Source organism: Chionomys nivalis, chromosome 7 (assembly GCF_950005125.1).
Source record: "Chionomys nivalis chromosome 7, mChiNiv1.1, whole genome shotgun sequence".
NCBI lineage: Eukaryota > Metazoa > Chordata > Mammalia > Rodentia > Cricetidae > Chionomys > Chionomys nivalis.
Window position 1 is genome coordinate 16644814 of NC_080092.1, and position 14988 is coordinate 16659801.

General features: G+C 46.2%; 1 protein-coding gene across 1 annotated transcript in view; it reads right to left on the reverse strand.

Annotated features, from left to right (window-relative positions):
• Positions 1-858: 858 nt before the first annotated feature.
• Ranbp17 (RAN binding protein 17) overlaps positions 859-14988 on the reverse strand; it is a 329913-nt gene continuing 315783 nt past the window's right edge. The window contains exons 26-28 of the mRNA XM_057775288.1: positions 6640-6738; positions 4889-5016; positions 859-2524 (exon numbers count right to left, since the gene is read on the reverse strand). Coding sequence (XP_057631271.1) covers positions 2428-2524; positions 4889-5016; positions 6640-6738 — 324 coding nt within the window. The 3' untranslated portion in view covers positions 859-2427. The remainder of the gene's footprint in view (positions 2525-4888; positions 5017-6639; positions 6739-14988) is intronic.

Consider the following 14988-nt stretch of genomic DNA (forward strand, 5'->3'; position numbering starts at 1 on the left):
GTGTGGCAAGGGCCAGGTCGGCTGGGGCAGACAGTTTTGAATAATAAGGTTTCCAAGAGTCTCTGCCTCCCGCACCCATTCAGTCTGTCTTGTGGGTTCCTCCCCAGTGTGTGGGACAGGACTGGGGTTCTCACAGCAGCAGATGGGAGCCCTTTAGAGCAGGGTGGCTGAAGACTATCTTTGGATCTCTGCAGTCTCTGGCTCTTTCCCACAAGCTAAGACCTGTGTGGTGAGCCGGGCTCCTCACTCGCGCTGTGAAATGCTCTCAGCTTTGGCCAACCACTGCATGTATGTAGCCTGTGAAGACGCCAGACCAGAGACCCTGCCGGACTTCTCCCTCTATGGCTCAGGAGCAGACAAATGTCACTTTGACACCAGGAAGTGCTCTGCCACCGACTTACATCTCTAGGCAGCCCGAATCCATTGAAATTTTAGAGTCATTTACTGTTAATAACCAAGTTCTGAGAAACAGGTGGAAATGAACCTAAATGTTATAAACATTTCCGTTTACCGCCAGGAGCAGCAAGTTCTCCTGAGACAGATCCCAGTGGAAAATCTATCTACAGGGGTTGTAAGCTATAAGCCACCTTTGGGCCTTACTTCCTAGTGTGCACAGTGGGAGGGGAGGCAGTGTGGGTAAGGAAGGCACTCTCTCCCAGGTGGGCTGCCCACAGAGTGCTCTGTGAGTGAAGCCCAACTGAGGCACAAGGACACAGGTGGCCAAGCCTGAAAGAGGCTGTCCGCCTGCTGCTCAGCTCCCAGGTGAGAGCTGGCTGTGAGGCAAAGAAAGGGCAGTACAAACATCCTTTTCTTGTGAACATTTTAATGCAAACAATATAGTGTTTCCGACCCTCGGCATTTGTAAAGAAACAGCGCTCGGACGGGGTTAGCAGCGTGTTTGTGGAATGAGGTGCAGTAATAACCACCCAGCCCCAAACACCCCAAACAAAAGAAGCCAGGCATTGTGGCCCACACCGGTCAACCTCCACTGAAGAGGCTGTAGCAGAAGAATCACAGTGTGTTCCAGGCTAGCCTGGGCTACACAGCGAGGCTCTGTCTCAAAAAACCAAAACTAAACAAATTAAAAACCAAACAAAAACCAAAGAGAAATTCTTGTCAAGCTCCTTTGAAAGCTGATGTTCCAAAGTCTAGGACTTATCTTCTCTAGGAAGTTCCATTCCTAATGGAGTGGGGTGGAGAAGGTTCAGGCTCTTTGCCATTAAAGACCACAAGCAGTCTCATCCAGACCATAATGTCCTCTGACTCCCTTCTGCACACAGAAGACAAACACTTTAAGATAAACTTAGGTGACTCAATTTTATATGACAAGCCTGTTGCAAACGCAACTATCAAGAAAGGTTTGAAGCAACACTGTCTGAGAAACGAGATTACAAGAAGAGCCTGTGGATTTCTTCCCTGCAACAGTGAGGCCAACCTTTCATGTCTTATCAGAAATAATGGGCACAGTGTTTATTGCAAGCCTGAACCACGAGGACAGAGCAGTAAGATAGGAGGCCCGCTTGACAGTGGCAATGTCAAATTAATAGCTTAGTTACGGCAGGTCACAGACTGAAAAGGCCCCCATTTCCTGTGTTTGGATGAAGTCACAATCCAACAGTGGTTAAGAGTATTGAAGATGGAAGGCAACTCTGTCCTCTGGGAACTGACAGCCTGCACCTGAACTGAAGGCAGAGCTGCTTCAAACACTACATGCCACCTTCAGCTCCTCTTCAGATCAAATGGGGCCAAAAGGACCAGGTCCTGGAACACCCAGAACTTCTTACTGAGGCCTCCAGAGCCCTAAAGACATCTTTCTGCAGGCAGCAAGCACACGGCTTAATTCTTCTAGATGGAACCACTTCAGATTTATGCCAGTGGAAAGCAAACATTGTTTGTAAGTCATTTAATTGTGTTACTGTCTCTCAACTTTATCAGATGCTGCTGAGGCAGAGAGGCCGATGTGCAGTCCTGGGGGAGGCTTTATAGCAAACCCAGGCTCCCTCTAAATGCCCACAGCCCAGAGTCCCTAATGTAGTGTTTTCCAGATGTAAAAACTACCAATTCAACAGGTTCAAATGGCAATTGTCTCAATCCAGGACCCACACTGTGGGCTGTATCTTCAAACCGACAACCTTGATCTCAGAGCCACAACTGGGTACTAGACTTGTTTATTATATTCTTTGGTTAAATAAAGTTTCTAGACCTCTCAGCATTGTGGGAACCCAGGCAGACTAAAAACACGTTCTGCTTTGCATACTTAATTTACACTGTATGCGCACTATTATGAGTTTCTATAATTAGGTCAGACTTATAAAAATGTAGGGCTTTGTTGCTTGTTCTGAGAACACATTCTCTGGGCGCCAGCATCACAGACGCGGACTCTGAGTCTCTTGACAGAAGCTGCACAGCGCATGCTCGGGAGCCGGGTCAGCTCATCATGTCCAGGCTGCAGAGCTCAGCTTGGCTGTCACTACGCAGTGCCTCTGCCACATCTCTTCTAAAGATGGAGAGGTTCTGTGTAAACCTGTGGAGAGAGAAGCAGTGAGGTGCAGGTCGAATGAAAGCTGGAGGGAGGGCACCGTGGAGCTCGGGCCCCAGGAGAGGATCCTGCAGGAAGGCTCCTCGGTGCTGGATGCTCATTTGGCCACCACGCTTCTGCTACCAGACCATCCTTCCCTGAAAAGAAGTCACTACCAAACCCACTCTGGACAGCTTAGGGATGGGGACATCTGAAGTTCTACATAGAAAACATTAAAAAACCGTTTACACTATGCCTCAAACACTGAATAGAGCTTACGGATGAATGCTTTCATCACTGCAGTCTTCCCAAAGGTAGGTACTATTACCATTTCAACTAAAACAGAATTTAGTGATTGAAAAATGGGGGCAGTGGAAGTGGAAGCTCCTGTCTGTATGCCAGCAGTCAGACAGCAGAGGTAGAAGGAGCATGAGTTTGAGTCTGAGGCTAGCTGGCATCTCTGGGTGAAATTACCTTAGAAAACAGTGCAAACATGAAGAGGTGGGTGTGCGCTCAGTTTGGTACAATACTTGTGTACTGTGCATGAAGCCCTTAGTTTGATCCCCAGCACTACATAAACTGGGCATGGTGGCCTATGCCTGTGATCCCAGCACTTAGGGAGTGGAGGACCAGAAATTTCAGTTATCCTTGGAGTTCAGTGAGAAGGCTCAGTGGGTTAATGGAGGTGTTGCCAAGCCTGATGACCTGAGTTAGGTCTCTGAGAACCAACATAGTGGAGAGAAATAACTCCTGCCAAGCTGTTCTCTGATAGCTGCCCCCTGAATAAATGTAATAATAAAAAGTTAGCCTTGTCTACATAGTGAGTTTGAGACCAGCCTAGGCTATATAACACTGTTTTTTTTTTTTTTTTTTTTTAAAAAAAAAACAAAACAAATCTAAAAAGGTGCACTGGGTTATACTGAACGAATGAACGAAACCTATGCCCTGGTAATGCTGAGGCTTCTGTTGAACTCGTCCATATTGGGTTCCATGGTCTAAGTTGATGAGGACGACTGACCAGGTCTCCTCCATAAGAGGCACCAGATCTCATTACAGATGGCTGTGAGCCACCATGTCGTTGCTGGGACTTGAACTCTGGACCTTTGGAAGAGCAGACAGTGTTCTTAACCGCTGAGTCATCTCTCCAGCCACCAGTGGGTTATACTACCTACATCCAAAATTTGGTTTTACCACTACTATCTAGGCAGCCTGAATGACTAGACACTTGGCCTAGTACCTAATATGAGTAACTAACTGTCTTAAGGGAATGCAGGAGTGAATTTTATCAAGTCAACGAGACAAGGCCTGAAAACATTCTCTCTACACAGTGGGCGCAACAACAGCAGCCAGTCCTTGCTGCCGTTCTTTCTTGAGACTAAGAGGACTGCCCGTACTATTTCACAGAGCAGCTCAGAAATGCTACTTAAACATCCTGCCTCTCCTTTTCCAGCTTCTGAGGTTGCCCCTTTCTGGACGTGAGAGCATTGCTTAAGAGTTTGATGAACGGCCAAGGGAAGGTGCCTGCACCCCAGCTGACCTCGCCTTATTACCACAGCTCATACCTGGGATCCGCTGCCTCCTGGGTGACGGACACCGTCTGCTATAAATGCTCGAGTGTCTGATGAAAGGTCAGGGAGGAAGTCTTCCCTGAGCACATTTTCTTCTTCCTTGTCCGTGACTACTGTCTGTCTTACCATTAGGATGTGAGCTCCACAAGGCCAGGAGCTCGGAACAGTTTGCTTACCATAGGTTCCATATGCTTCTAGTTTTATAAACTGAATAAATGAATTCATTCGTAGTGATGAATTTGGTTAGACCTCACTGGCCAATGACATTAGGTACTCTGAAAGAACACGCAGAGGAGGAAACCAACACCTAAGGGCTCACTGGCCTCAGAACCATGCTTTACTGCATTCTGCTGTCTAAACAGCACATCCAGTGCCATCACTGACTCCTTACTGTAGAAGAGACTCATCAGAAAAGTTGCTGCTTTTCTGTCACACAGCTTACAGAAGCAGGGATAACATTAGCTGGGGTGTCCATCCCCTAGGCCTGCGCTTGTTCAAAGGCCAGAAGTCTTTCTGCATCTTCATGGACAATGTGAGTTCCCCTTCACTTGCTCTTTCCAACTAATTATTTTTCACTTCTTTCCTGTTGGATTATAACTGTTTAAGGGCAAAGGCTGTATTTTTTAAATCTTGGCATCTATGAGCAAATACCCAGTAAAATGTAGTGACTGGAACGACCTGGGTCTAAGATCACAAGGTGTAATGGAAAGCTGCACCAATCCGTGAGCTGTGCTGACTGTAGTCCAGTTATTTTCAGTAAGCCTGGAATGCCTCTAGAGATCCCCCGCTGGGCAATGCTCACCTGTCTCTGTTCTTGACAGACAGGTTCTGTTCCACTCCTTCCATCAAGTTCCTGAAACACTGGGCAAGGACTTCCTGCTTGGGCAGAGGCTGGCTGTTGATCAGGCTTGCTCTCAGTTCACTGAAATACTGTTGGGAGAGACAGTGTCAGCTGGGCTCCAATTCCAACCCTCGCAGGAAGCCAGGCCAGCTGGGGTCTCCTTGTGCTCCCTGACACTCAGGGGTTTGCATCCGCACTCGACTTTCTATCCTTAGAGAAAACCCAAGCCGCATAAGCATCCCAGGTGTACCTAGTGCCATCCCTGCTCTTAAGAGTCCTTTGCCATGACTGCTGCATTGTCACTGCTTAGCCTGGTGGAGTCCTTGCCTTCTCTGTGGGAGACTGAACCTGGTCTTCTGGGGTCTCAACTCTACTTGTCACAGGAAGGCTGAAAGAAGAAGGGCCTCAGGCTGGGGAGGACTTAACCTAATGCCCGGGAAGCACTTGGGTGACGGAAGGCAAGGCCAACGGTCTCTCCTTCAGCCTCACTTCTCAAAGTTCTCAGTTCTGGGAGCACTCTCTGGCACACCAGGTAGCCCCCTCCTTGTCTGCTGGGGTCTGTGGTCTTGCACACAGAAACAAGCTACGAAGTTGAGCGGAGCTCCTGATCACCAGAAACAGCCAATTTCAGCAAAGACAACATTTTGCTAGTCATATGTTTATCTCTTCAAGCCTAAGCTGTATGATATTTAATTTCCATCATACATTAAAACAGCTCACATCAAAAAACACACATAATTAATATGTAGTCAGACTAATATTTAAATACTATATATCAGAGGCATTATACTTAAAGCATAGTGTCTTCCTGAACAAGATTGGGAATGCACAGAACTACTTATTTTTCCCTTTATAATAATGCGGTGACTCACACCAAATAGAAAATTATTAGTTTTTCATCTTAAACCATGAAATATTGCCTCCATCAGTAAAGTGTAATATTGTGATGTCATAAGCTTTTTCTAAACACCGAATTTACCCTTATTCCCTCTCAATCATTTTAAAAGAACTGCTCTCTTTTATAGAGCTTGGATTTAAATCACAATAACACCGAGGGAAGATGAATGACAGTGCTATTGAATGTGGCTAAAATTGGATACTTCAGCACAGGTGAATGATGAGACAGCTCTTCTCTTTTTGATATATTTTCTTCTTCTATTAGTTTCCTTCCAAGGCTGGGATTTTCGTTTGAATTTTAATGTATGCGGCTGCCTCTAATCTCACTGTCTTTTCCCAGTACTATCTTATTGTATAGACAATTCATTCTCCCAAGCAGTAATGCACTGTTCCTACTGACTGTTGAGAGGCCAGAGTGCTGGAAGGCAGTCTGGTGGTCAGAGCACTGTGGAGGCACGGGTGTGTGCTTCCCGAATGAAGGGTACTGGCCCTAGGTTACAATCCCTCAAGGCTGCTGCTGTCATCTCATGTGGTCGTGTCTGGGGTCCCCACATACAAAGAGAGCCTGGAGGAGAAGGCAAAAGGGCTGATGCTGCTCAGAATTCCCGTGGAGTGGCAAGGCAAGTGAAGAGTGATTTCGAGATCATTCCACACATAGTGTAGTGCATGGGCCTCTGTGGCCTCTGCTAACTGAAGACCTGAAGCCTTTGAGGAAAGGACTTCTGGGTTGTCAAGGCCCTAGCTCTCTATCCCATGGTCGTCAGTGTCTAATAGCCCCTCCCTCCTCCTGTGGCCCTTCCTGAAAGCACACTTACCTTCTCATTGAGCAAGATGAGACCTAGGAGAGGCCTAGATACTGACCACTGGTTCCGACAGTCTTCAAAGACAATGGTATTCATAAGGACAGACATCATCTAGAAGATAGAGTCACATGAAAATTGGGACCCTTGACTTAGAGCTTGCCTGACGCTCAGACTTTCTATGTACTTCTTACACTCTTCCACCTTTCTGATGACAGGAGTGCTTTCCTAGACAGTTGGCTCTCACTCTGGAAGCCTAGGAGGTTACACAAACTCTGGGCAAACCCCGTTCCCCCAAGTAAGAATCTTTACTACCAAAAGGTTGGTGAGAACCTTCTTGGTGAGCAGAAGTCGGGGTCAGAGCCACAAGAGTCAGTCTCTGCTTTTCAAGCCTTAGCCTTATATGCTCTGGGCTGTGCCAGGCACCATGCACATGCCCAGCTCACCTTCCTGTCTTGCTCCTCACCTCATCGAACAGTTCATGCTACGAAGGAACATCTCTCTGCAGCTCGTCACTGAGTGGAATGGACCACTTTCCATGTGACCCTGGAATAGCACTCTTCCTGCTAGCTCAGACTTTTCTTCTTTTGGGACAGGTTTCTCTATGTAACAGTCCTGGCTGTCTTGGAACTCTGTAGACCAGGCTGGCTTCAAACTCATTGAGATCCACTTGCCTCTGCCTCCCAAGTGCTGGGATTAAAGGCGTGCACCACTACCGCTCAGCTCAAACTGTTGCTTTTAAAACCATTCTTCAATACTAATTGCTCACTCAATGCTACATGTATATACTTATCCATGCTCTTAACTTTTGAGTTTGTAAGTCACACAGAAGAGATAATAGGACGTAAGCATCTACCAGTCTCTTACCTAGGACCTCAAAGTTTGCTAGGTGTTGAAATTATGGAGCGGCAGGTATGTGTGCCCGGCACCTGGCCGCCCGCATGGCTTTACCCGAAATAATTACACGGAAACTGTATTCTTTTAAACACTGTTTGGCCCATTAGTTCCAGCCTCTTATTGGCTAGCTCTTACATATTGATCTAACCTATTTCTAATATTCTGTGTAGCACCACGAGCTGGCTTACCAGGAAAGATCTTAACCTGCTTTTGTCTGGAGTGGGAGAATCATGGCGACTCACTGACTTGGCTTCTTTCTCCCAGCATTCTGTTCTGTTTACTCCGCCTATCTAAATTCTACCCTATCAGAGGCCAAGCAGTTTCTTTATTAATTAACCAATGAAAGCAACAGATAGAAAGATGACCCTCCTCCATCATTTCCCCTTTTTCTGTTTAAACAAAAAAGGCTTTCATTTTAATATAGTAAAATTACATATAACAAAACAGTTATAAAGCAAGAATTACAGTTACAATATATCTATTTTATCTTTTATCATAACTAAGGAAAACTGTAACTAACCATTCTTCAACTCCATTAAAGACTCCAGAAGGATATATTTACTAAACAAACAAGAAATCCAAAACTCTAGAAATGACAGAGACATCTTGCTGCCTGTACAGTCACCCAAAGTTCCTCTGTACCATTGGGGCATCCATCTTTGGCCTTCAGGCCCATAGTATCCAGCAGACATTTTCATGAAGCAGGAAATTTTAAAGACAGTCTAGGGAAGTCACCAAGAGAAATAGTGGAAAAAGGTCTAGGAAAAGAGCAGCAGCCTATGGAGGGGTGGGGGAAGAAAGACTAAGTTCTTCAAGGACAGTCAGGGAGATGCCACAGGGCAGGTATCATCTAAGGAGTTCACCATAAGCCGACAAAGAGGCAAAAAGAAGATGGGACTGAGCAGGGTGGGTTCTGCAATATTAAGGGACCCCATGGCCAGAATGGAAGGCCATGCTGAGACATGTGGAGTGTGCCCTGGGCAAGACACACAACAGGCAGGAGGGCAGGGATAAGGCTGCTACAACAGTGCAGGCTGTGAAGTGGGTTCGATTCTCCCACTGCCGCCTGTCTGCTCCCATAGCTCTAGTGCTTTTCCGCCCACGGGAGGACAGATGAACAGGCAATCACACGGCAAGACTCACAAGCACCACTCCAACACTCTAAGACTTGGTTTGCTTTGGATGCATTTAGTGTTATCATTTGGCAACTTCTCTTTTCGCATAAGTATGCAAGTGTAGTGTGTGTGTGTGTGTTTACATGTGTAGAATGTAAGGGTGAAGTTGGGTGTCTTCCTCAAACACTTTCCGTATCACTTACTGAGTCAGTAAGCTAATTATTGCTGAACCCACAGCTTGAAGATACTGCCAATTCAGCCGATCAGTGTGCCTGCCTCCTGAGTACTGGGATTAGAGCTACGCCTCCACACTCACCCAGCACTTATGCGTTTATGTAGGTTATGGGATCTGAACTCTGGTCATCACGATTGCACAAATGATTATCTACTGAGCCATCTCCCTGCCCCTGGCAAAAGTTTGTGGTGATCTAATTATCCTGTGATCTCTGGCAAGTAACTGAACTGTTCTTGCTGTGTCTGTTTTCATTAGCTCTGAAGAGGGAAATAACTCAGCTCAAGGAAGCTGAGAATTAAATGAGATAGTGTCTGAAACTGTGGCAAAGCGAACATCCTATAGACACTGCAGGCGTGCATCATGACAGCGATGTGTGTCTATAGCTCTCGACAGCTGCCATTCCCTGCACCATCACAATGATTAGGCTGCTTACAAATGAGTCTGCCAATCTATATAAAAACACAAACACTCCATGTCCAGTCTCTCTGGAGAGGTTAGAACTCCATGCCGGGCATCCTTTGTAGACCACAAGTTCCCATGAACAATCTAGCAAGCCACCCAAAGTCATAGAGCACAAATTAAATTGACAAGCAAAAGTAACAGATCCATGGAGACAGTCTAAAATATTATGGGCTTCACAATCTGAAGCAGAATGGATATTTTAATGGAGAAGATTAAAGTTAGAGGCACCAAATTCTCCCAGTAACTGACAAAGCATCCTGGAGTGATGTGCCAATTACTTTATACGGTTCTCTTGTGTATTCATTTGTCTGAATGCATGTATTTATGTCTGTAATAAGTAAGGGCATGTTTGAATAAAATACTTTTCTAAAAATAAAGTTGGCAAAAATGAGTACTTTTTTTCTTTTTTACTTTTCTGGAAATATGTAAAGTACCAAGTAATCTTCTTAAATGGCATTGATGTGACAGCCAATTTCCAGAATTATTTTTTCTAATAATCTTAGAGCAGTGGTAAACAGTCCAGCCAATGGGGTCCGAGTTTTCCTCCCCACCTAGAGGAAGACTGGGTGCCGTCCTGAAGAGCAGTCCCTTTCCCTTGCAGGTGGTGTGAGGTTTAGATGGGTGTTTCCGAGGCCAAGGACACCGTGAGTCAACACTGCAAGGAGCAATCTTAATTGTACCCACCAGCCCACATGAGTACTCAGTGCAATAGCTGGGTATCTAGTTTTCCAATATCTACTCGCTCCCAGCACTGCTACAGGGAAGGGCGGAAGGCCACTTTAAATCCACTTTGGCTACATTTGCCAGGGCCTATACTCAAACCATACACGTCACCCACTGATGTTATCCTAAGTTGCTGTTTTGCCAATGCAGGGATGGGATTGCCTAGCAAGGGGTGCTATCTACTTAGGAAAATCATACTCCACATTATTTCATTTGATTCCTCATTCCTCATTTAGTTCTTCCTTCTTACAAATTTTGGCTGGAATTTTGTTTAGTGATGTGGTAGCCACAGGCATTAGACTCAGTACTGAGTCCAAGTCTGGCCCTGCTTTTAACCCATGGCATTTTCCTTTATGTCCTCAGATATAAAGTAGGGGCCATCACAGCTGATGTGAAAGGGACACAGGGAGACATGATTTCCTATGTATAAATCAAATATCTGGAATGTGCTTGCTGCACAGTACATCTTAGACACAATGTTCCCATACTGCAACTGTGGCTTCCCTCTGGCTAAAGACAATGGGACTGCATGGCTCAAGGGAAGAATAGCAGCTCACGTCTTGCTTAGAGAGATGAAAGGGATCACTATGGTCTCCTGAAAGTTATCTAACTTCATGCAGGGTTGTAGCCTGAGCAGGAGGCAGTCAGAAAGTACCCCATTTGCTTCTTTGGGGTATTAGCATAGATTTGAATGAGCGTGCTCTGCTGCAATCATGTAAACACAGCTAAGGACACATTACAAATGTATGACCAGAGTGAGAAGTGATGATGTGTGCTCTCTGTTCACACCCTCTGACAAGGGCGTGAGACACAAGTACAGAGCAGAGCAGATCCTAACCTAACCCCCTGGGCCATGAAGGAGTCACCAAAGAGACCGCTCCGGCTCCTCTCATGCCACAGGTTTCTGCTGTATTGTCTGCTGAAGTAGAAAAGCCAAGGGAGCTGACCTTGGACACTGTCCTGCTAAGCCAGCGAGTGCATACTTGAAGTGAGGAGAACCATACAGAAAGCTGAACTTGTGGCCTTAATTTATGGCTAACACATGGAATGGTTAAACATCTAAACTCTAATAGACAGTTCACTTTCAAGGATCTTGTTTTTGGAAACAGACTGAGAACTCTAAGCCAGGGGATTCCAGTAAGGCTGTGGCTGGGGTTTCCAGGCTACACAGGCCAAAGTGTGAGGCATGGCCACTTTTACCAGCTCCCACCCAACAGTGAGCAGGGCCTGATGAGTTGTCTCATTTGTGGGGTGTGCAGGTGCTCAGCACAATGCCAGGCATTGCATAGCTTCCTATTCTCAACTAACCCTGGGGGGAGCATCAGCTGTCTCACAATTGTGAGAGGTCAAGGTGCTGCTAAGGATGCAAACGCTAATCCAGGTCATCTGCAGAGCTCTGATCACTGTGCCAGCCCATCCAGGTCATCTGTAGAGCTCTGTCTGATCACTGTGCCAGCCTGTGGTCGCCACCCCTCGGGCTTTTCTGAGGCTCAGAGCACCTGGCAGTGACTGACAGGAAAGACTCACTCCTCCACCCTGAGTGTCCTCCTGCACATGTCTCCCTTGTCTGCTTTAGTGGCTTCTGGCTGATGGAGACATTGAAGTTCCGTGATTAGAATCCAGAGCATGGCTTCTGACAGGTTTTCAGCGAACCTTTCTGTTCCCCACACAAAAGGTTTACAGATTTAGTTAATGTTATTGATAGACTGTGAAAGTGAACAACAGCAAACTTAAGAATATCTCTGGAAATTGATACGCTGAACACTTTCATGGGAAACAATGACTTTCCTCCTACTGAGAGTAACAAAATTTATATTAACAGCATAGAAATCAGTAAATTAGGCTAATTTTCTCTAGGTTATATAATACTTCCTATAAAGTAAATGTTTCCACTGGGTAGTGGCGGCACACACCTTTAATCCTCCACTCGGGAGGCAGCGGCAGGCAGAGCTCTGTGAGTTCAAAGCCAGCCTGGTCTAGAGAGTTTCAGGACAAGTTCCAAAGCTACAGAGAAATCCTGTCTTGAAAAACCACACACACACACAAAAGTCAACACTTTCCATTGTCAACACTTGAACATGCTGAATACTATAACACACAGTCTGTGAAGTTGTAAGAAATAAATGAAACAAAACTAAGATTTGTATCTTGTTGCCATTTGTACCCCACAGAGAAACCAGGACTGACAGGGTGAGTGCTGGCACTGCAGGGACCGGATTCTCAGTCTACTTAGGGGACTCCAGCTCTTTCCTACCTGTCCCAGCCTTGCTAGTGAGGCAGGTGGAAAAGAGGCCTTATCCTCTGGTTAGCACAGAGGAGAGCTAGCAGAGCCAGGCTAAGGGGTTAGAGATCTGAAGAGCAGCCCTGTGTCCTAGCCCTGGAGGGCTGAGGGAGACCAAAGAAGGACAAGCCAGGGTGCAGTGTGGGCCAGGACGCGAGGGCCAGGGCGCAGTAAGGGACAGGGTGCAGTGTGGGCCAGGGCACAGCGAGGGACGGGCAGGGTGCAGTGCGGGCCAGGGCACAGCAAGGGACAGGCAGGGTGCAGCGAGGGCCAGGGCGCTTTGTGTGTGGATCTACACCCCAGCCAACTGCAGTAATCCACTGGCGATGTTCTGAGGAACAACTACTAATACATGCAGCCAACTCTTAAGAGCTGCCTGTGCCTGGGGAATGCGTCAGCCTTTCCAATGGCCAGTGAGAGAGGAGAGGAAGCTGACCTGACCATAACAAAAATAACAAAACAGGGAAGCACCCGGCCCTATCCAGCTGCTGGGATAAGGCACAGGGTCTGAGAAAGGAGAGAACTCTCTCACCTCCACAGCAGTTTCTCCAGAGTACCTGCCCCAGTCAGAGGCTCAGGCTCAGGGAGACGCACAGCTGAAGGAGGAAATATTTCCAGTTTTCAGTGTGCGGAAGGAAGGGAATTTCTGTCATTACTGAGTGCTGTTCCCAAGGCCACATGCACAGCAGATATTGAAATGTGATCCTGCTCAAATTAGATCCCAGACGTCTTTAGGGAAGGAGAATCAATTGTTCCCTTCATCTACCATCTTCCTTTGTGATATTAGTGGATAAATAAGCACATATTTCGTTATATTTTTTCTGCCCCTCCAGAATAACTGAGGCCCACCATCTAAGTTACATTAAATTTAAAATACCTGTACATATCAAGCAGCCACTATATGTTGATACTGTTTTAGCAGCTTCATAATGGAAGTATTTAGCATTTAAAATGAAAAACAATTGAATGAAATGCAGGACGAGGTGAGCCTGCTCTTCTGCAGAACAAGGCTGCACTCAGTTATGGGTGGCCTGTCCCCTGGAGGCCATCTGGGAGTACTGTCTCCTTGGCCTTTGTACAGCCTTAGCCTTGATCTAAACCGTTGGGGGGAAAAGTGCTTTAAAGACACCTCAGGTGCAAGAAGTTCAGCCAGCTTTGGTCACGGGAGTAAGGGAAAGTTTTGCTGATGAATTGTCTAGAATATTTAAAAACTCTTGCATCAAATGTAAAATCTAAGGAAAAATACAACCTAGTTTTGCTGTTCTTTCAATTTTCTCTATTACCAACTTTACCCCTACTTCTCAAAACACTCATTTTAATCATGGCTTATTGGGGAAAGAATTACCTGCCAAGTCTCCTAGCCTATGAGAAGGTCAAGTAAGAACGAAACTTCAGGATTAATTAATTGACAGTACTGCAAGCAATGTGTCTATTCTGAAGGCTATAGCACACATCACAAGGAAAACAATTTTATTTTCCAGGGTTGAAATAAATTATAATAAATTATTCATTTCAATGGCAGAGATGTACTGGAGAGCAACAGCAAGAAAATTGACTATACTACACTGTGAGTCTCAATCCTGAATCTTCATTATCCATCTGAAACTTTTTACATGGAGTAAATCATATTTCAAGTGGCTGCGGATCTCATAAAGCAGCTTGCTACATTAAACCAGAAAACCTGGGGTGGGTACTGGAGGCTGCAGGGCTTGCCACTCAGCACTATTTGTGTTGGTTCTCTCTCTCTCTCTCTCTCTCTCTCTCTCTCTCTCTCTCACAAACACACACACACACCTTGCCAACATCAAGTAAAATTGTTTCAATTTGATGTTAAAATTGAACATTACCTGTCAAAAACACACTCTCAACTTCCTGTGTGTAGGAATGTTGGGACGATCTATGTCATTCCCCTTAGTTTTCCTTCAAGTGACATTTATTTCTACTTCATAGTAGCATCTGGATGATTAACACAGAACCACCTTTGAGAGGCTCTAATGGCCTACACCAGCCTCTCAACAAAGACATCTACAGCAGCTTGAGAGGCCAGAGAAGGAACACACGCCATCACTGACCACAGAGGCCAGAGAAGGAACACGCGCCATCACTGAGCATAGAGGCCAGCCCATGTGCACAGGACAGGGGCCGCTGAGTACAGCTGCATCCAGCCTCACCTAGAAACACTGACACATGAGAGGGAGGACATGAAATGAGAAAATCTCCAGAACACAGCAAGTGCTTGGCATGTTTGAGGAATGAATAGCCCTTGTACAGAGTAGAGTTGAGGGTGAGGAGGAGATCCTGTGCAGGCGCCGGCGATTTAAGAGCTTGTATGCCATGAGCAATACAGACATGAGTTTGGGTTGGTACAGAGAGCTGCTCTCAGATAGGCCTTGCCGTCAGAGCAGTAACGACAAGCTGTGGAGAAGCGACTAGGGCAGGGGAGAGGCCAGGCAGCGAGCTCAGCTTCTGCGAGAACTCAGTGGAGAGGCAGTGAAGATGAACAAGACTGCAACAGAAGCAGGGTGGCTAGGATCCTCAACTCATGTTCTTCCTCGTCAAAGCATTCCTCCTAAGAAGAAAAGTGGGACCGCAAACCACAGATGGATTCAGAACTCTAAGAACAGGGGCCCAGATTCAAGACTCTCAACAGA